This window comes from Odontesthes bonariensis, chromosome 17, assembly GCF_027942865.1.
Source record: "Odontesthes bonariensis isolate fOdoBon6 chromosome 17, fOdoBon6.hap1, whole genome shotgun sequence".
NCBI classification, from domain to species: Eukaryota; Metazoa; Chordata; class Actinopteri; order Atheriniformes; family Atherinopsidae; genus Odontesthes; species Odontesthes bonariensis.
This window is the reverse complement of record NC_134522.1, coordinates 22,485,885-22,507,035: the sequence shown is the minus strand read 5'-3', so window position 1 is coordinate 22,507,035 and position 21,151 is coordinate 22,485,885. Positions and strand designations below refer to the sequence as shown.

Genomic DNA, 21,151 nt, shown 5'->3' with positions numbered 1-21,151 from the left:
GTTGTGGTGCACACGCAAAACTCAAGGTGAACCTACTCAAGAGTTGATTAACCTCACTCAAATCAGCGTTTCTGGAACCGAAAACTCAGAGTTTTCTATCTCAGAGTAGATCAAATCAGAGTTCAGGAATAGACTCAGAGTTGGTTGAACCTGCTTTGTGAAACGGACCCCAGGTCTTAAGTGTTAAAAAACATGAATGCAAATTTAAAGGTTTAAGTTAATTAAAAATAATAATATTTTGTTTGTAAGGGGAAGAGATTGATTGTGCCCTGTGATGGACTTGGATTGATGGACTGGATGGATGGTTGGAAGAAATACATTTTTATGATGCTGGTGCCCACCTTGGCTTGTAACAGCATGTTTTGAGCGATCTTAGTCTCCAGTTCTGCTGGTCTTCTGGAGAGGCTGAGAAGCTGCTGCTCCATGTCCTGGAACAAACTCGTTAGATCTTGTTTCTGATCCTTGACCTCTCTCCAGCCCTCTGAAAGCTCCTGTGCATTGGACATTCTTTCTTCAATCTGCACAAATACAGCAAACAAAACTCCTTAACCCAACCCTCTTTGACATATAATAATAATAATAATAATAATAACAATAATAATAATAATAATAATAATAATAATAATAATAATAATAATAATAATAATAATAATAAATTTAATTTAGAAGGCGCCTTTCTGGACACTCAAGGTCCAAGGTGATTTGAAATGGGGGAGTGAGTCAGTGTTTCTAAGTAGGGGTGGTAGAGAGTTCCAGAGGCAAGGGGCAGAGCGGCTGAATGCTCTGCTCCCCATGGTGGTGAGACGGGCGGAGGGGACAGACAGGTGTATGGCAGAGGAGGATCTGAGAGAGCGGGAGGGGGTGGGAACATGGAGGAGGTCTGACAGATATGAGGGGGCGAGATTGTAATATACCATAATTATAATATTACCATATTATACTGTTGTACATTTAGTGTATACATATGTAACTGTTACAATCTCACTGCATGTCTAAATATGCTGTTGAATTCCAGTACAAAATTTGTAGTCGATACAGTATGCACAATCAATTTGCCATAGTGCATTTTATTCCAGTGCATTTTGTGTAAAATTCTACCATTTCAATTGTACATGCATCACTGGTCTGATCTCCAACTGTATAATTCATGGCTGAGAGTGACACACTAATCATGTAAACGTGGAATCTGTCTTTTCTGTTAAACAGTATAAAAGGCGGTAAAATGATACAGACCGTGAGTTTGATCCGCTGGACCTCAGCAGCTGCAACTCTCACAGCATCATCGGACAGGTCACACACAGAACATACCAGGTCCAGATATGTGCTCGCCTGCTCTTGAAGGGCTCTATAGTGCTTCACCTGTGTGGAAAAAAATTATCAATCAAAATAAATTATACACAAAAACTGGAAGCAAATTATTACATTTATGCATTTTTAGGCTCGGCCAAACTTTTCGTATCAAACACCTGCTTCAGCGCTTCCTGCAGACCAGATGGTCTCTGATCATTGAGCTGTAGTTCCTCTTGTACAGTAGAGAGCCAAGTTTGGCACTGCTGGAGAGTATCCTGATGACTAACATGTTTCTGCAACTCCCGATCCAGACTCTGGTAGACCTGTTAAATGTGGGAGGTTAGAACTTAACTAACTTGATTTGGTGACATTAACAGGTTCCTCCTCTCAGGAATAATGTGTTAGATCATTTTACAAAACAGTCAGTAAAGATCTATGGCTGTTGTGGTCTCACTCACACGCTGTGCAGTGCTGCAAATGGCAGAATAGCTGTCTGTGGTTCCCTGCTGGTGAGCCTGGACTTGTTGATTGATCTTAGCTTGAACTTGGTCTGTATAACTGGCAACCAGACCTTCGCCTTTCTGCTTCAAGCTGGTGAGGCGCTCCTCAAAACTTGCTATTTCCTCCATTATAGCCTAAAAATAATAACAAAATCAAAACAGTGAAATTGGGGGACATAATACATGGCTGGTTTAGGTGTTTAAAGAAAAAAGGTCAAATGGTCATTATTGTTCAGTGATAATCTCCCCTGACAAATATTTCACTTATAGATTGCATTGTTCTCCACAAGTCTCAAAAGGAATTTAATGTGACAGTGTTACCTGCAGCATAATGATCGTAACTACAAAAACTGAATTTTGGTGAAACACTGAGGAGTTTATCACCTTGTGTCGGGCAAGCTGCTGGGTAGCCATCTCCATACTGCTGGTCTGCATGGAGTCTGAGGACACCAGCCTACTGGACATCTGTAAGAGCCATTTCTCAACTTCCTGTAATTCACCGTTGTAGTCCTCGTGTTCTTTTACCCACTCTCCAAGGTTCTGGACATGTGTCTGAAGAAACAAAATCTCAGATTTTTATTGAATAATATGTGACAATACATGGAGAAAAAGATACATAAAACACATGATAATATAACAGAACATGACTTTCAAAATGTTTCCCAAACTGTTTTTGTCTACAATCTTGTTTCAATCTCTTGATTCAAGAAAAAGTCCACATATTACATCACAGCAGAATCAACTTCCATACCTTTGCTTCCAAACAATTTTCTTTATAGTCAGCCTGTAACTTTTTCATGTTTTCACGGATAGTGGGGTCGTTAATTGCGTCAAGTAGCACCTCTCCTTTCTCAATAACACATTTCACTGCTGACTCATGAGACTGCACTGTTTGTTGGATGGTCTGCATAGATGATAAGGAAGCAAAATATTATACATGAATTTTAGTAGTTGTCTCACTCTGATATTGAAAGATCTGAACAGACAAAACTATTTTTTACCAGTATTAACTTACCTTGTACTTTGCCAGCTGAGCCTTCTTCTGATAGAGTTCAGCTTTAGGCTCTACACTTGATGCCAAAAGGTTCTTGGTCTCCATTACCCACTGGGCCTGGGCCTTGTATTTATCTATAAAGTCTTTAGAGAGTGAGATGCATTTCTCAAGGGAGCTATGCTCTGTGCGCAGAGCTGTCATCAACTCTTCTAGTTGGAAGAGTTGAGTGTCCACTTCTTCTTTGAGCTGATCTGCTTCAGCTTCTTCCAAGAAAGCCATGGCTCGCTCAGTCTTCTCCCTCATTGTCTTTAGGTAAGTGTGACCCTGCTCCATGTCAGCCTGAAGACTCTGAAATGACATCAACTGTTATTTTCAAACGTTGAACAAATACCGGACTAATGCATATGATTTTTAGTTGCATTACAAAATATACCTCCAGTTTCTTCATTTTTCTCTCCATAGCAAAGCGGTCCACTATATCAACACTTATAGCAACAGTGTTGAAGTTATTCTGAGCTGTGCTGAGCCAGTCTGAGAAGGTAGTGAAGACACACTGTGCTTCTTCAATGGAAGAAACCTCCTCCTGGAGCTGTTTGATTGTCTCCTGGATTATAAAGGAAGGGGTAAAAGCAAAGTTATGGGCAAGATGAAGACTGAAGGTGGCTTACGTCATGTTGTCTATCCAACTGTCAAAAATTAGATTTAGAGATTTAATTGCCTTTATTTAATATACAACAATGCAGTTTGTGAATGCATACATATACTGTAGCATTCACACTTATGTGCTCCTGTGATATTGTGCTCCAGATGATGTTACCAGTAAATGCAGAAGTAAGGCGTGGTAGCGTGCTGTGATCTGGGTGGCTCTCGCACAGATGCGGCTGCTAATGTGTGTCTCATCAAGAACCTGCTGAGCCAAAAGAGTGAGGCCCTCCATTTCCTCTTGATAAACAAGCACCTCCTCCTGCCAGCTCTATTAAAAGAAGATTTTTTTTAATGAATATGAGCTCAACGGACAGATACTGAGACCTCATAATATCCATCACTTGATTTCAGAACAACATTTAGTTTGATTTAATTTGACTGTAGATTTATTTATATTTATTTTTAGCATTGGAAATGATAAATAATCATGCAGATTTGTGCAACACAGCAAAAAATTATCTTTGTCTTCTACGCTAACCTTTATCATCTGTAGTTGAGCATCTTTAGTTGCACGGTCAGACCGCCGATGACTACGCAGATGTGCTTTGGTCTCCATGCCTTTCAGCCAACTGTCGAGACGCTGGAACTTCTGTTCCATCTGTCGGAGTTTGGCCAGAGCACTGTTGAGCTGAGCGCGGGTGTCAGCCAGCCGGGCCTGGTAGAGCCTCCACTCCTGCTGAAGTGTTTCCAGTGCTCTGTCCTCTATCTGAGGCAGGCCCCAGGGAATGACCAGTTCCCGATTGACCAGCAGTGTATTTAGTAAAGCCTGGCCCTCTGTGCAGTGAAGCTGCAGTTCCTGTAAATACAAGGTTCTGTTGAGCACTCTCTAAACTTTTATGTTATATATCAAGCCATTGCTGTGCAGTAGTGCTGTTGTTATGGCACTTCATGTTCACTGACAGTAACATTACCACAGCAATAATATATTTTAAGACCTGCAGCTTTTGAAGAGTCTCCTCCAGCATATCAACATCGCCCTCCAGCTGGGTGTAGCAGCCTAGCTTCTCCTCTTCTTGTTCAAGCCACTCTTCAAATGCACGAAGACCGCGCTGATACTCTTGGTGGGCGTTCACCAGCTCCTCTGCTTTGCCAACTGCCCTCTGAGGGACACCACAACAAGGATTCATATGCAACCACCAGATGGACACGTTCAGATATCAGTCCAACTCTGTTTAAAGCAGTATGAGGTAACTTCCCTGAATTTGATCTGAATAAACCTCACTGTTCTCATCAAAAGGTATTTGAGACACTACAAAATGACAGAAATTAAATAGATTAATGAGCATTTTACTGCTTAATACCATAGCACTGTCTTTGACAGTATTATAACGCTCCTGAAGTTCTTGGAGCTCCAGTTGATTGACGTAATTCTCTGTGATACCGGCACTTTTTGCAGTTATGGTGTCCAGCAGGGTGCTGTGACTTAGCACTTCCTCATACAGTAACTGAAATGAGAAGTAAAATTCTTTTAATCTTGACAAAATTTAAAGGTATAATCATTAAAATCAATTATTTATGATAAAAATAATAAATAGAGCATAGTATGACAGAAAAGACTGCAGTACCTTTGCCTTGCTCAGATTAGCAGTTTTATCTCGCATCTCTGCGCACTGTTTATCAGTTGACTCAAGGATCTCCTCCACACGCTCAATCCAAGCCACAAATTGATGCACGTCCTCTTGGTAACTGGTCCACTGAGAAAGTGAACCCTCCAGCTGACTGTTGATTTTAAAGATCAGGTGTTTATAGCAATAAATAGTATAGGAGCAAAGGGAAAAAACAGAAGTTGCCACAGTGACAAGATGTGTAAACTTTACAGTTTTTATATAAATATCATTTTGAGTAAAAAACGTCTGCTATAAAGCAAACGGAGTGCTTAAGTGTTGGTAGTTATGGTAAAGGACAAACCTTTTGCACAGAATAGAGGCAGAGAGCAGGGAATCCCAGGAGTCTTTAAGTTCCTGAATTTGATTTTGAACAACTGGGACTCCTTCAGCTGATGTGTTTCTCTGAACTGACTCTCCTCTTGTGATCAGCATCTTCAGCTGGATCTCCTTCTCTTGACGAGCAGTCAGCAAAGCCTGGTGCAACAGTCCCCATATGCATTTATTACAATAATAATATTTTCATTTTATGGTATTTTTTTTGTAATCACTGCGTGTATTTTGAAAATGAAGAGTAATTTTTCTAAACCTCCAGCTTGATCATCCGGCTATCAAGAACATTTTTGTCAGAAGTGGGGACGCAGTAAGTCTGTAACATATGGCTGGTGTCAGCCACCCAGTTCTGCAGCTCCTTTAAACCCTGGGAGAATAGCTGGTGCTCAGTGACAATCCGATCAATCCGGGATGCCTTCTCCTGCAGAGCCATAAAAAATAAAGCGTCCAGAAAATTACCATTATAGACTCAAGAGAGGAAACGCACAGAAGGTGGTACGTAAATTCATCAATATGTGAGGTTGAATATGTAATAGACTTCGAACAAAAGATATTTAGTTGTTAGTTTGTATATCAACCATGACTCACAATAACAGACAGATATTAGTGTTTAATTACAATGAGTTATTACCTTCACTGTATATGATCTTTAAAATAATATTAAGTCAGAGCTCCATCCAGTCTAGTGCCTCTGTCTTCGCTCCAGTTTTACCCCCACAAAAGCCCCAGTGCACAAGCAGTTTGTTAGGCATTACTTTACCTTGGTCAGGTTGGTTAAAGCTAGGTACTGAGCAGAGAGCTGCGAGACACGGTGCACAAAACCCTTGCCGGCCGAGTGTTCATCCCACAACAGCTGGGCCTTCTCTTTCAGCCTGCTCAGCTGAACTTCGTAAGAGGCTAACTCCTCAAGCACAGACTGGAAGAGCACAAGCAGGTTATCAAAGAGGCATGCGAGCTAACACAGATGTACAGGAAAAGTTGAACTCAGACTCAGAGCAGGATGTTAGAGATGGGAACATGGCAAAAAGAAAAGTGAATGAGGGATCTGGCCAGTGTTACTTTCAGTAAAGCTGTTGGCAATTACATGCAGTCAAACCTTCAGAAAATAGTTTTAAACAACACACATTTTCTAAATGCACTGTAATTTAAATAACTACTTCAAATTTTACTTCATATGATAGACACTGTTAAGCAGACATGTAAGTAGCAAAGGTAAGCAGAATGAACTGGCGGTTAGCAGAAGCGCATGGCGGTGCTTAAGCGACAACTAAATCTTAACTGAGCTGGAATGGTGAGCTTCTGCGAATGGAAGGAGCAGTCATGCTCACATTGAGGAACCGACTGGTTGTTACACCTAAAAATGATTGCTTTGTTCCAAGCCTGGTGGATTTGGGACATTAGTACCTGTAGCTTGTGCAGCTCTAGCTTCTTGGCTGTGAGATCGTGAAGTCTTGTGCTGCTCCCGTGCACAGCCAGCTCTGTGGCATTCAAGCACTCCTGCAGAGGCTCTGCACTTGCCTCAAAATCCTTCATTTGAGAAAGAAGGTTCTGAAATAAAAAGAAGAGTGTGACGAGAAGTTTTCTTGATAGAAAACATATTAATTTACTACAGGTTTTAGAAAACGAAATGAAGGATAACTCCAATGTCGACAAGCAACATTTTAATGCTTACTTGCAGACTTATCTCTCTGTTGTGTAGATTAGACATGATGTTCTTCCAGTCTTCTCTGGCAGTGTTCATTTTAGCCCGAATTGCATCTGTTTTGTCTTTAGCTGCGATATTACAGAGAAGCTCACAGTTGACAACCACAGCATTCAGCTTTGACTGACCTTGGTCTTTGTCACTAAGAAACTCCTGCAATGAAGAAAGAGAAGGTCGTAGATAAGTTGTTTAGTGGCATTCACTTCCTACCCAGGTACAAATATTCACTAAACAGTGACACGCAGACACGGTTTTGAAGATTATCCCTCGTTATCCTGGGGAGTGCTTTGTGGTAATAAATCAATTTTTCTGCAAGAATAATGTTCTGAATGTTTTGTGAAATTTGATAAAAGTGAATCCTGAATCCTGAATACCTGAATCCTCTGCAAACTATTGACAGCGTCATTGAGATTTTGAGGTACGTCAAAGCACTTGGCTGTGTTGATCTTGGCATTAACCAGCCATTGCTGGAACTCTCTGAAGGCTGAGCGGAACTCTTGTCCCAGCAGCTTCTCTTTGCTCTGGCACTCCTTGGAAGCTTGAAGACTCAAACTAAGAACAAATCAGGAAGAAACAGATTTCTCTTTGATAATACAATTTAACAAACAGCCATATTTTCTAAATTAATTATGTATAGTTAGCAGACCTGATTTCTGTCAGTTGCAATGTCTTTAAATGTTGGTTTGTACAAAATGAATGCTCACAGGCAGAAAATCCTTCACTTTTCAACATAAAAAATATAAACTTTGTGAAAACAAATGTTCGGGTTTTGTTGAGTGTATCAGAGACTGTTGATTCCTTTATAAAATAGTTTATGGCTAAAGGCAGTAAATTTTTTGTAACAAATGCAAATGTGTGTTAAAAGCAATACAGCCAAAAACTGTACGAGGGTTACAATTTTCTTGATGCTACTATGGATCTACAAATAAAAAACAAAAAACAAAGGTTGTACCTGTTGTAATCTTTAATAAGAGCAGACACTCTCTCAGACCTCGTGCCCATTTCTCTGGAAAATCGGCACAGATCATTGAGTTGAGTCTTCAGACTGTCAGATATAGCCTCAGCTTTAACAAGTTCCTCCAAAGTTTCCTGCATGGGAAACAGATAAAAAGTGACGACAACCATAACATTTTATCAACACATACGTTCGTCATGTAGTTACCAACCAACGTTAACTTATTTTTGGAGCTAAACTAAGCCTGGACCTACTTTTGCTATCTGCCAGCCTTTAACAGCTTCTTCTCCATCATTCTTTCCCTCTGCCTGGGCCAAGTGTAGGCGCCAGTCCTGCAGCTGACGGGTGAAGTCCTGCAAGGCCTGCTCCAGCTGTACAGATAGGCTGTTGAACTCTTGTTCTGAACTGGATATCTGTGAGAGCGTGGTCTCCAGGCTGGCACGTGTCTGCAGTGCCCCACGTTCCCATTGCTCCCATGATGACAAGAGGGCTGCTTCCTCCCGCTCCAAAGCCTCATAGCCTCCCGAGCCTGTGTAATCTCTTGCCACTGCCCCACATCTCTGAACACGACTCAGCCTCTCTCTTCCACGCTGCTTAGCATCAAGCAGCTCCTGAAAAGATCAAACGGAATGAACGATTTAAAAAAACTAAACTGTAATTTTTACTTATCCTCAGATCACAAATTTTCTACATATATAGCTATCGACTTTCTTGTTAAAGCTGACAGAATATATTGACTGGAGGCAAAATAATTTAAAAAAAGAACCACCGTCCAGTCCCAGTTGGCAAGCAAAAGGGAAATGAGTAATCGACGTATGTCAGACGTCTGAACACTGCGTTTATAAAATGAGGATTTTATTAGAGCAGAGTGACAGTCTGGAAATGCTTTCAGTGACCACAAGTTGACATCGTAGTTTTAATAGACTGCATTTGACACGTAATTTCTGATGTGTTTTGTGAAGAACTGCATTGAGATTTCCTTACCTGTACTTTGGAGAGCTTTCTTTTAATGTTAACTGAGTCTCCTGACAGGTCAGACCAGCGCTGGAGCTCCTCTTTTGCTGAAATCAGCCAGTCATTGAAGTCTCTCACAGCATCGAGGTACTGCTCATGCTCAGATACAATGTTCTGCATGGACTGCACTTTACCCTTTGGGGCAGAAAGACAATGTATATGCCATCTGTCGGATAACCAGGACGCATTTTCTGAATATGAATGTGTCAAAGAGTGTCTGAAACTGTTCTATAGTATGTCTTAGTCAAAGTGGTTGTATAACGTAATATTACAACATACTGTTTCAACTTTTTAAAAGTAAATATCCTCTATTAATTTATCAACAATTTGGCTTCTTAGACCACATCATAAGGAACATTCCCCATTCCACTATCTTTCTGCCCTGTGGAAGTGTTATTTGATCCACACATGCTGCCTCTTTATGGTTGAACACCCCCGCCCCATATCAGTCACCTAGAATTTAGACATTTGGAAGTGCAATTCAGCATATACCTGAATTTAAATTACCTTGACAACAGCTGAGATATCATTAAAGTGTGCATTGAGCTCTGCCCTTGACTCTGGTCCAAATGTCTGGTCATTAGTTTTTTCATACATCTCCACTGCTTTGTCTGTTAGGCGTGACAGAGCGGCTGCATGAGCATCCACATCAGCTTGGATGGCCCTTAGTCGTTCAAGTAAAGCAGATTTCTCTTTGAGGCCTGGTTGCTGAGGGAGAGTCATCCCCAACTCTTGCTCCACTGACTCCATCCACTGCTGCAGTTGGCTCCTATGTTCTTGAAAGCTGGTCCACTGGGCCACCGTCCACTCCAGACGACTATTGAAAATAACAAAATGTAAATAAGCTATGTAAAAATGTTCACAACAACACATCAAATACTTACCCCCATCCTGTGTACAAGAGGACACATTTCCTACCTGTGGCAACTCATAGCAGTCATCAGCATGTTGGCCCATGCATCCTTCAGGCTCTGGAGCTGTGAACAAATCGCCTCCTGCCACTCCATTCTGCTGTGTTTAAGGACCTGTTCTCCTTTTCCTACTGTCATGTTGAGCTTCACCTCGCCCTCACCCTTCATTAGCAGGATATCCTTTGGGAAAACATGAAGAAAGGACTGTGAGCCCACTACCCCATCACATAATGATTTATGTGATTCAAAATGTTGGCACAAAGAAAAGTAAACACAAAAACTTTACAGCATTATTTACCGACCTGTACGAGACCTAGTCTTTTTTCCAGAGTTTCTTTATTGCCAACTGTGCTGTTGAGTGAAGCCAGTCGCTCCTGGACACCATTAAGCCAGAACCAGGTAGCCTGCAGAGTTTCTTCAAAGGCTTGTTGCTCCTGTAAAGTGAGCTGGCAGCTGCGCAGCCTCTCTCTCACACGCCTCAACAAGGCCTGGTGTTGTGACTGCAGCTGAGCTGAGACTCTTGTCTCACTTCCATCGCCTCGCCCACCCTCATTCAGTGCCTGGCTCTCCTGGCAGAGACGCTCAAATGAATCCCTGCATGTAAATAAGAATAACGTGTAAGTTTGATAATTGTTTGAGGACAGTCATTTTCATTGAGTGTCATTACGAAGCGTTTAAGGGATATTCAGATACAATAGGAAATAATTCAACAGCTATTTTCTGTTACTAGCAAACACAAAGACAAAGTACCTTTCTTTAAGCACTTCCTGTTGGTATTCCTCCACTTGCTCAAGCACAGCTTTTTCAGGACCACGCTGTTTGGCTTCAAGCAGATCTGTCGTCATTCTGTTTTCCATATGTTCCAACCACCACCTGAGTTTCTTAAGACGACCCTCAAACCTACAAGGGATTCAAAATGCCTTGCTCGTAAATACTGGGCTCACAAAAAGTTTTGTAGAGCGAGTTCATGCGAGTCTTTTACCCTTTCATGAGAGATGCACTATCCTCCAGGATCTGTTGGTTCTGTCTGCACTGCTCCACAAAGCTGTCCCAGTCCTGCTGGATGGAGGAAAGGTGCTGCTGGACCTGTGCGGCGCTGGATTTGGGAAGATGAAGTAGGAGCTTCCCTCCTTCCTCACAGACCTGAGTAAGACGAATATCACCCTCCTCCACACGATCCATGGCACCCTAAAAGATCATCCATATCAGCTTAATTTTTGTATTTTTCCTTCTTGCAACATATCATATTCATTTCACTTGATTTTAGAGTAAAAGAAAATTACACAATATACTCCTATTCCCATCACAGTCTGAGCTTAAACTGATCACAAGCATTTTTAAATGTTTATGCAGCTAGAATTACCTTTAGTTTCTGTAGTTTTCGTTCCACAATTTGAGTGTCTCCTGATCGGTCAGAGCATTCCTTCACTATCTCCCTCTGTTCTGAAAGCCAGTGATGGAACTCCTGGACTAGGTCTAAATACACAGGAAAATAAAGATAATTCATATCTAACACAAAATTCAATTTAACGGAAGACTTTTGTTTCACCAAAGCAGAATTATTCTTATGCGGCATAAATTCTTATCATTTAACAAGACTTCTTACCACTGAACTGCTGCTGCAAACAGTTCTGCAGTGAGGTCAGCGTCCTGACAGAAAGCTGGTGCACAGACTCATAAGTCTTAATAAGGTCAGTGAGAGATGAGCCCAAACCAGCCAGCTCCTCAGAGGGATATTTTCTGCACAGGTTGTTGAGGCTCTCCCTGGTGGAATCTATGCTCCCCTGTTGATTTTGGAGCTCCTTTTGAAGGTCCTACCAAACATGTTCATAATTGAAGTTTAGTTTATTGGCTCACAAAGTATTTCATGTCCCTTGTAAAACAAGTACTCCTTGTCTCCCTGTCTGCAATACCAGCGACTCATAAACCAGTGACCAAAGACGTTCTCAAGTTTACAGATTTTTCATCTCAACTTTGCATATTTTGTAATTATTTTCTGGACATTTTTTTAGGCTGCACCTTCACTCTGCAGATGTCCTCTGGATCTGATCCCGTTGGAGAAGACACCATCGAATCTTCCATACTTTTTAGCCATGCAGACATCTGTGAGATGTAGTCTTCCAGCTGTTTTCTTTGGGAACTGAAGTCCACAAGGTTTCCTCTGGTCTGCTCATGTAGCTTCTGAACACTGCTGATCTTCTTGCGCAGGTCATTTTCCAACACCTGTGAAAAGTGTTTCTGTAGTAAACTGACAAGACCCTTTTTTTCCCAGTGAAAAGTAGAGTAATCATTGAGAATAAAATTTAAAAAAAGAACCTGGAATTTAGCTGGAGTCTCTTGACTTTGACTGCACTTCTTCAGCTCTGACACTTTCCTTTGTAGGGTTTCAAGTTTCTGCTCCTTCTCACTAATTTCTGCCTGTGGATTTGTCAAATTAAAGAAGCATGAAGTACAGCCTCTCTGAGGTTAATCAGTCTTGGAAATCTGTCAGATACTAAACTGTATGGTTGCGGTTTTTAGCATGTCTGTATGTGTAGGTGTCTTTGTATAGGGATATATATGATTAGACATTTATCATAGTTAAATCTAATGGAGGTAAAACAAATCATTACAAATACTGTCCATGACATCAGAAATCTTACTGTACCTGTAACATTGAGAGCCTTGCTAAAACCTTCCCACTGTTGTTGAAATTGCTCAGGCCTTCATTTAGCTCAATCACAGAGCTGCTCATCCAGCTCTCAATGTCCTCATTTATTTTACGTACATCATCCCACAGTCCCAAATTCTGGTTTAGGCGATCGATGTTGTCATCTATCTTCTCGGACATCTGGGAATGGATTTAATCAGTTACTAAAGATCACTGTCCATTGAACATCCTGCAAAGAGCTTTTATATTTCATATCAGGCTATATTGTGATGCCCACAGTTGAGATAAAAAGCTCTGTGTTGACAGATGCTTCTGCCACCCGTTTGTGCTTCACAAACAAACGTCTACCTGTCCTAACGTTATTTTGCCACTTGTGGGTAATCTCAGGAATATGTGAGTGGGGTATAAGGAGCTCTTGGTTATGTTGGCACTGTTGTTGGTCTTTTAGCTTTTTGACAGAGGACAAAGATATGCTTTGTGATGGAATAAAAACAAGTCTTGTCTGTTCTTTAAACCTTTTGCTTATTTGTTCTTTACAATTTCTCTGTCATTTCCTTACTATTTTTGTCATGCATAAAAAGGACCATATACAGCATATATTTGCTGTAAGAAGGTGTGGCAAACACAGTGTCTATAAAAATTGTGATTAGTGTTGCTTAAGGATAAGATTGACCCTAAAACATGCTCTAAATGCCCTTGAAGTCCTCAATGTTCAACAATGTATCACGTCACAGTAACGAATCATGATTTCACCAATTCCTCATTTCAAACTTACATCCAGCCACTGATCGACGATTGTCTCCATATCTTTTTTTATCATTTCACTATCACACTCAGGGATCTTCTTCAGTTCAATCACCAGCTGTTTTCCTTTGCCGGAAAACTGATCCAATTCATGTTGCTTTTCAGCCATTTCTATCTTTATTGATTCATGCTATAAAGAGAGTGGAGACAACAAACCTCTTCAGTATTCAGAATACCAACCATAAAGTAAAAACTCCAAACTAAACAAACATTTTATTTTTCTGGATTCGTGTAATTAATCATTTAAGGAAATAAGATGAGGCACAACCCCAAAAGGAGAAAAACATTTTTTTTCTGACCTTGGTTAGTGACCTCTTGGCTTCCTCATGATCCTTCAGAACTGAGCTTATCTCAACCAACGGTTCAGCGCTTTCAATAATGCTGCTGATGGAGGTTTTAAGGGTTTGGTATTCTCTCATGAGCTCAGCAAGAACATTGCACTGTTCCTGTCTAATACAGAAAGCAAGAAGAATTACCCAAACATGCCTGAATTTAACTTTCATTTCAAAGACACAACTATAAAAAATAGGTCAATTTAAAAAACATGACAACATGTCCCTTCAATTCCTGCAGTACCTCTCTGTAATGAGCTTCTTGGTGTCCTCCCAAGTTGTCTCCAGCAGGCTAATTTCCCTCAGTACCTCCCCAGCCAACTCTGCATCTCTCTGGGCCAGCTGGTTTCCCTTGTCCCTCAGCCACTGCTCTTCATGTTGGTGTGACTGCAGTTCATCCTCTAGCTGATTAATGAACCGAAGTCTGGCAAATAGAGGGGAAAAAAAGTTGTTGCTGCAGATGTTTTCATGCAAACCCATGACTCTAGCACTTAATGTAACCATTCCCATAACTCTTATTTTGAATTTCACTGTTATCAATCGTCTAGCTGAACTTAAATAAAATGTTGGTGTACTTTACCGCAGTTGAAGAGCATGAAGGCTGGGCTCTTTGAAAGTCTGATGGTCAGCTTTTTCCTCAATGTCCTCCACTGCTTTGAGCAGCTGTTCTTTTCTCTGTCGAAATGAAGTCCACAGAGCGCCCAGAGACTCTGCTTCACTTTGCTTGGTACCAAGCAAGTTCCTCACCGCATCCAACTCAGCACTGAGTGAATCAGCCAGCATGCGGCATGACTTACGAGAACCCTCTTCAGGACCAATATGGAGATGAGCTTTGCAGAGACTACTGTCCAGATTGATAGCTAGAGTCTCAAGCTGACTTATGTCTGGAACAATAGTGGCCAGCTCTTGCTGCAGCTCTTCTACCTTTCCACGATCCCAGCTCCCTGCACTCTCAACAGTCTGCCTCAGACCCCGCAACACTCCTGCAGCCACATTGTGGGTCTGCAAAAATGCCCCAAGCCTTTCCAGGCATTCCAACTGAAGCTCTGCTATGTGCTGGGCCTCCAGGAAAGGCTGCAGGCAGCTGTCTGCTCTGTTGTGAAGGAGCTGTGCATCAGCAGGCTCACAGAACTGACAGAGCTTCTTGGTCTGCTGCTCCAAGTTCTGTTTCACACTGGACTGCTTCTGTAGAGCCAACTGGGTCTCCTGTCAAAGACAAGTTCTATGTGTTGTCACTCTGATCACTCTAGTAAATACAATTGGCTGTGGAGAAAAGAGGTAATCTAAACGCAGATGTGTTACAGTTCTGCCTGGCTCTTACCTTCACTTGTGTCGCAGCAGACTGCAGGTTGCTTATGTTGATTGGAGAAGCTGAGTGCAGATTTGACAGCATGCTCTCACTCCACTGGGAGAATCTAAGAAGTGCCTGGCCAAACTGCTCCACGAGTGAAAGGTGATTCTGAAGCTCTGTGATTCTGGGGGAGAAAATAGCTTCACATTAACTCAACAATTCAGTCAGTGCAAGCCCTGTTTCGCTTAAAAAAAAAAAATTACCCAAATATTATCTAACTGTACTTTAGTAATGTAATCCTACCTGTGCAACAGAGCTACAAAAATGCATACTTTTGTATATTTAATTTAGGTTCATACTAAATATGTGTTACAGTATCAAGGGAAATTTATTTTAGATTGTATAGGCTAAAGTATTTAACAATGTAATTTTTTGCTAAATATACAGTATTTGTAAATGTTTTAACATAACATCAGTATACATACAAAATTGAAAAACAATCTAACTTTGGATTTTATTAGTATTAAACAGTATTCAAAGATTCAAAGCTGTCCTGGCTTAGAAGTCTTAATTTTTTTTTGAGATACCCAGATATGCATTGTTCATTTGAGCACAGTTAGCTTTGAAAAAGCACACAGAGACAAAACAGTTCCCTCCACCAGTTGGAGCATGTTTGACCAATGAGGAAGAAAACCAAAGTAATTATAATATGTTTTTTCTCTATTACCATACCTTTGAGGGAGGACTTCATGTTGGGCAAGGAGTCTCTTCTGCAGAGTGTCAAGTTCATCTTTAAGCTGAATAACTCTCTCCTCAGGTGCCATTGGATACAACAATGTCCCCAGAGACACTAATTCAGCATGAGCCGTCTCAAGGGACTGGACCTCAGGTTGCAAGGCCTGAAAGGAAAACAATAAGGCCCTTGTATTCATAATAATCAATTCTGATTATTCAACTTGCCATTTATTTTGGGGTTAAGAAATAGTTTTTAGTATATATATTTACTTGCAAATCCTGAATCTCAGTGCATAGCTTGACTTTATCAGCTGGCAGACACTGACTTTCGGGTTTGGATGCAGATTCACTTCTCTCCAGGGAGGAGGTGAAGTTTGATAGTTGTTTCTCATGCCTGATACACATTAGAAAACAACTGCATTAAAAACTGTAATATCCACTGTACCTATGTCCGTGTAGTTTTAGCCTGTAAGTCAAATTGAATCATAAGCATATTTTAATTTTACACCGTATGAAAATCCCAACTATGCATCTTAAGTTCACTGTCTGCTCAAAAATCCGTACTTTTGCCACAGAGAAAGCAACTTTTCCAAAGAGCTCTGTTTGTCTCTTGCCGCCTGGATAGTCTGTTCATAGCCGGTGTTTAGCTCTGTCACAGTCCTCACTGCTTGCTCCTTGTCACTGAGTCGGCGAGCACTAGCTGACAGCGACAGCAAGGTTCCCTTCAGCCGCTCAACACACTGACAGACATCCTGTGTAAGAATAATACATGACAGTGACCAACACGCTCCACTTGTGAACTGACTCACTGGCAGGGGAAGAAACAAATGGCACTTCATTATTACTGTTTTACTTTGCGGTTCACTCAAGAGATGAGCAATAAGAAATATGAATTCATTTTCATTAATAAAGAAATAAGAAGATCTGAATACCATGTGACTTTGAAGGGCTTTGTATGTCTCTGATGACGATGTGCAGGACTTGATAGGATGTTCCAGTTTTGCATGAAACTCTCTAAGAGCTGCTTGTACCTGAAAGGAAATTTAAATCAAAACAAATTGTGTGTCATTATCCGCCCTAAATGTCACTAGCAGTATCAGTTACTGGATTTACCTCCTCCAGGCTCATTTTGAACTTCTGTTGATGAGAGGAGCTTTCCTCTAGCTGCCCATCAAGCTGCTGAACACTCTCCTTCAGTTCCTCCCAGTACCTTCCAATTTGAGTCAGACGGGCTTTGATGCGAGCTGCCTCCCCTGAAGACACAAACTGGGCCAGTGACTGAGAGTTGGTCTCCAGTTTAGAAAGGACCTCAGCTCGGTCTTGAAGTTCTGATCCGACAGCCTGAATAATAAACAAGCAAAACAATAACTCTTGCAGAGTCTTGTAATTGTTAAGTGAAGCTCGAATTTCACTGAGCATTAATGAGACTTGCTCAGTGAAGTAAAATAAATGAGTACTTAATTAAATTAGTATTATACTCCATCCACATCATAAGATCTGCAATGGACCGTGCACTTTAACATACCATACAGTCAGCAAGACAAAAACTGTATGATGGAAAAATAATTGATTAAAGCCCCTTTATCACACATTGTTGGGTGTTTTGTGTGAGTATCAGGGGGCATAGTTCAACGCCTGTCATTTAAATCTATAAAACAATCAATATATGGTTATCTATGCTTGGTGATTATTTGAAAAAAACAAAACAAGTAATCATTCTAACCAGCAAAAAAGCAATTTCTTGTAATACACTTCATCCTAAAGGCACACTTTTGTGTGCTGATGACTGACTGAGGCTGTCAGTACTAACGTTGCTAAGTTAAACAAAACCATAGACTTAATGAATAGTTCTTCCTCTCCACTTGTGTTGAAGACATGTTGGTGTAAAAAACAGCGGTGGTCTGTAAATGCTTGGGCCATGCACATTTAAAGTCTTATTGATTTTACATGTGCTATTCTTGTTTAGTGGTTGATGCTTGCTGGCTAAGATGTGCAAGGTGTAAGAGGGATGTAGCTTCATAATAAACAGTTCTGTACCTTAACTCTTTGGATCTGTTCCTCAAGAGGCAAAGCAGAAGATTTCATAACATCCAGCTCCTTTTCCTTTTCTGATATCCACAAGGAAAAGGTTTCAAATCCACCTCTAAATTGATCCCATTGGTCTTTCATTTCTTCCAGAGTCTTGACACTGGAGCAAAGCAGAAAATGATAAAATACCAAAGTACTTTTTGTAAATAAACCACAGTTTCTTAAACAGAAATAAACAAAGTTCAAGAAAGTAGGATTTACTAGATTGTGTGGATCCGTGAGATCATGCCAAGTAATTTATCAAACAAAAATATTTCCAAATGACTTTCAAATATAGCTGTGTTGTAATGTAATGTAATGTAATTTGTCAGTCATTTATTTCATATTAAAACACTGGCTGAATTGTCCTCCAACCTATTTGGCATAAATGAAATAAAATCGAATCCATAATCTTACTCTTTTTTTAGGCCAGCCTCTACTTTGTCCACTTGCTCACTAAGGGAGCGCGCTTGTTGTGAAAGCAGAGTCTTATTTTTTGGACCAAGTTGGATTTCTGTTGCTCTCTTCAGTAGGGTGTTCATATGCAAGGCTTCTGCTTCACACTGCTTCAGCAACACCTGTTTGCAGGAAGGTACAGTTTAGCATTATTTGCGATGGTATTATCTAAAATGCACTGTTTGTGTAAATGCTAAGCATTGACAAACTAATGTTTGTGTAACTACATTTTGTTCTAATCTTTTTAAAAAAAAAATGCACTTACTCTTGCCTGGTCCACTTCAACTGCCAGGCTCTCTGGACTGCTGAAGTTCAGGTCTCTCTCCATTGTGGAGCGTGCTTTGTTGACAAACTCCTGCACTGCCTCCTGCTGACTATCAAACTCCTGCCAGGCTGCCAACGTGACCTGGGAACAACCACGCTCCAAAATCAACTTTATTTCTATAGCCATCAATCTATGTATAAAATAAACAAGGCCACTAACAGAATAAGCTGCCAACCCAATTATGGCTGATATAAAACCCTCCCATAATCACAAGCACTCAAATAGAGTATCAGTGGGATTTCAGTTGGAATTTCAGATCATTATGATCATCAAAGAACCCAATGACACATTACAATACTCATATTAGACCATTATGGATGCAGTGCATACTATCCAGTCCTTGTTGGCTGCTCAGCCAGGTTGATGAGTCAGCATATTGGCAGAGACGACACAGATAAATTCTGTTAGCAATTCGCCCTACTGCGTCTTTAACAGCTCTACTACTGAGTGTGCACTTCACTTCGGATCTTTTACCAGAACTGCAAGCACAACCAAGCCCAAAACTTTCCGTTTGCAAACAACCATCTCTGTCTAGTCAACATCCCATAGCAATTCTGAGAGTAACATGACTGACACACAGCATGTTAAATTGTAAAAGAACAACACATACGATCTCTAGATTGTAAAGAACCCAAGGCCCTCATGTCTCCTTTAAAGGGACACTATGTAATTTCTTCCCCCATCTAGTGGTGCAATTTTATTTTGCAAAGTTGAATGAATTTGCTCTCTAGCGCCTCAAGTTTTCAAATGTGCGCTGCAACTTCTTGAACTACGGCAAGCGGAATGTGTCAAGATTCAAGAAGCTATAGCTTCAGAATCAAGGTCCATACAAACAAAAAGAAATCAAGACACACAGTACAAAGGATTATATAACACACATACAACAACACTATGAATACAGATGACAGATAACATGTCAGATAACATAACATCTCCTTTGGTGTGCAAGCAATGTAATTAGTCATATTCCGGGAGTTACCGGAAGTGACGTCGACGCAGCATTAGCATTAGCCTGTGTTAGCAATAGGAGCATTAGCAGCGGTAAATAAACTCCCGGTAAACTTACAAACTTTCTAATGCCTCGTTTTGTGAGCTAAGAGCCTATGTGTACTATGGCAGAAGTTTGGTAACAATCAATGCATTATTAGTGGGATCATTTACGAGATAAAATCTATTTAGCATTTTTTTTTTTTTTTTTAAACTTTATTAGTAAATCAACAAAATAACAGTTTACAAATGTGAGCATAACGCCAAAAAGATATCCAGGGGGAGCATAGGAATAATAATAAAAAGAAGAAGATGATGCACTTACAAAAAGAAAGCTAATGAACACAAAGACATATGTGCCAAGGAATAAAATCTATTTAGCATTAGCGGCTGTAATAAGCCATTTGGCGGAAATGACGTCACAATGACGTCATTTCTGCTTGTAGGCCTGGTGGGGAAATCGCGATTCGAAGTGCTTTATGTCCCTCTCGGCACTTCGTCATTTTTCATAGAGCGGAAGGACATGGCAGCCTCCATAGAGCTTACCTGCTCTATGTAGATACAGACAAGTTATTCTTCACTCAGGAGGATAAGTGAGATTTTTGACAGAGATCATTTTACACCAATGAGAACTAACTTATGAATGAATATGTTGATTTGAGCTAATAAATGACTTAATTTATTACATAGTGTCCCTTTAAGAGCATCTCTCAAATGCAGCATTTACAAATACTGCATTGCTTGAACTCTATCATATGCCAAAAAACTTTTTGTCTTTTTTCTTTACTTAACTTTATTCATGTATTTGTTTGGGACAACACATGTTAATCAGCATGATGCAAAACTGTCAGAATCCAAAAGATTCCCAGACAAGAAAAAAAAAGAACAAGCTCCAAAAAAAGACAAAACAACCTCAAAACACATAACAGGATCCATCAAACAGCACTAAAAACTAAAGAGAGCATATTATTGCAGAGTAGTCCTAATCCATTACTGCAATAACATCATTCCTTAAAAGGAATATGGCCGAGGCAAATGAGGAATGAGGCAAATGGCTGCACTATAATTCAATAACTAAGGTGGTCACGAGACAAAATGTTTTGGAATTTTGACAAAAATGCTCATGGCATTAATCATGGCACAGTGTCACAAAGAAGAAAATCTTCCGCTTTTTAGCAAAATAGAGACCAGCAGTTCATCATATTTCAGAGTGCGGATTATATTCACATTGGAACGTTATTGGCTACCAGTGTATCTAATGTTTCCACAACCTAAGTTTGTATTACCGCTCACCTCGAGGCTTTGCTCCTGGGAATCCATATTCTGTTCCATTTTGCTGACTGTATTCTCTAAACTCTGCATATCCTGCTGCAGAGTCTCTCCCAGTCCCTCCTCTGCCTGGAGTTGTTGGCCTCTGGTGATCAGCTGCTGGACATCCTTTCTCTTCAGCTTCAGGCGTTTCAACTGTTGCTATGGGCAAGAAGGACAAGGTTTTA

At 40.5% G+C, this 21,151-nt stretch overlaps 1 protein-coding gene across 19 annotated transcripts in view; it reads right to left on the bottom strand.

Annotated features, from left to right (window-relative positions):
- The window catches only part of syne1b (spectrin repeat containing, nuclear envelope 1b), an 88,075-nt gene that overhangs the window by 39,003 nt on the left and 27,921 nt on the right, over positions 1-21,151 (bottom strand). For 18 of the 19 annotated variants that reach the window (XM_075488146.1, XM_075447463.1, XM_075447472.1 and 15 more), the window contains 46 exons: positions 20,949-21,125; positions 18,609-18,749; positions 18,305-18,465; positions 17,858-18,008; positions 16,934-17,161; positions 16,753-16,851; positions 16,385-16,572; positions 16,091-16,214; positions 15,818-15,984; positions 15,116-15,269; positions 14,375-15,000; positions 14,039-14,218; positions 13,762-13,912; positions 13,434-13,592; positions 12,656-12,838; positions 12,325-12,426; positions 12,028-12,231; positions 11,615-11,822; positions 11,372-11,484; positions 10,991-11,196; positions 10,759-10,908; positions 10,311-10,602; positions 10,016-10,188; positions 9,605-9,914; positions 9,068-9,232; positions 8,338-8,694; positions 8,081-8,217; positions 7,503-7,680; positions 7,099-7,281; positions 6,831-6,974; positions 6,187-6,342; positions 5,683-5,847; positions 5,398-5,570; positions 5,055-5,208; positions 4,791-4,934; positions 4,425-4,589; positions 3,968-4,285; positions 3,602-3,757; positions 3,218-3,388; positions 2,806-3,132; positions 2,542-2,694; positions 2,175-2,342; positions 1,749-1,925; positions 1,467-1,613; positions 1,234-1,359; positions 342-518 (listed from right to left, as the gene is read on the bottom strand). In XM_075488146.1, the coding sequence (XP_075344261.1) occupies positions 342-518; positions 1,234-1,359; positions 1,467-1,613; positions 1,749-1,925; positions 2,175-2,342; positions 2,542-2,694; positions 2,806-3,132; positions 3,218-3,388; positions 3,602-3,757; positions 3,968-4,285; positions 4,425-4,589; positions 4,791-4,934; positions 5,055-5,208; positions 5,398-5,570; positions 5,683-5,847; positions 6,187-6,342; positions 6,831-6,974; positions 7,099-7,281; positions 7,503-7,680; positions 8,081-8,217; positions 8,338-8,694; positions 9,068-9,232; positions 9,605-9,914; positions 10,016-10,188; positions 10,311-10,602; positions 10,759-10,908; positions 10,991-11,196; positions 11,372-11,484; positions 11,615-11,822; positions 12,028-12,231; positions 12,325-12,426; positions 12,656-12,838; positions 13,434-13,592; positions 13,762-13,912; positions 14,039-14,218; positions 14,375-15,000; positions 15,116-15,269; positions 15,818-15,984; positions 16,091-16,214; positions 16,385-16,572; positions 16,753-16,851; positions 16,934-17,161; positions 17,858-18,008; positions 18,305-18,465; positions 18,609-18,749; positions 20,949-21,125 (8,688 nt within the window). The remainder of the gene's footprint in view (positions 1-341; positions 519-1,233; positions 1,360-1,466; positions 1,614-1,748; positions 1,926-2,174; positions 2,343-2,541; positions 2,695-2,805; positions 3,133-3,217; positions 3,389-3,601; positions 3,758-3,967; positions 4,286-4,424; positions 4,590-4,790; positions 4,935-5,054; positions 5,209-5,397; positions 5,571-5,682; positions 5,848-6,186; positions 6,343-6,830; positions 6,975-7,098; positions 7,282-7,502; positions 7,681-8,080; positions 8,218-8,337; positions 8,695-9,067; positions 9,233-9,604; positions 9,915-10,015; positions 10,189-10,310; positions 10,603-10,758; positions 10,909-10,990; positions 11,197-11,371; positions 11,485-11,614; positions 11,823-12,027; positions 12,232-12,324; positions 12,427-12,655; positions 12,839-13,433; positions 13,593-13,761; positions 13,913-14,038; positions 14,219-14,374; positions 15,001-15,115; positions 15,270-15,817; positions 15,985-16,090; positions 16,215-16,384; positions 16,573-16,752; positions 16,852-16,933; positions 17,162-17,857; positions 18,009-18,304; positions 18,466-18,608; positions 18,750-20,948; positions 21,126-21,151) is intronic. The other variant, XM_075447468.1, reaches the window with a different exon arrangement.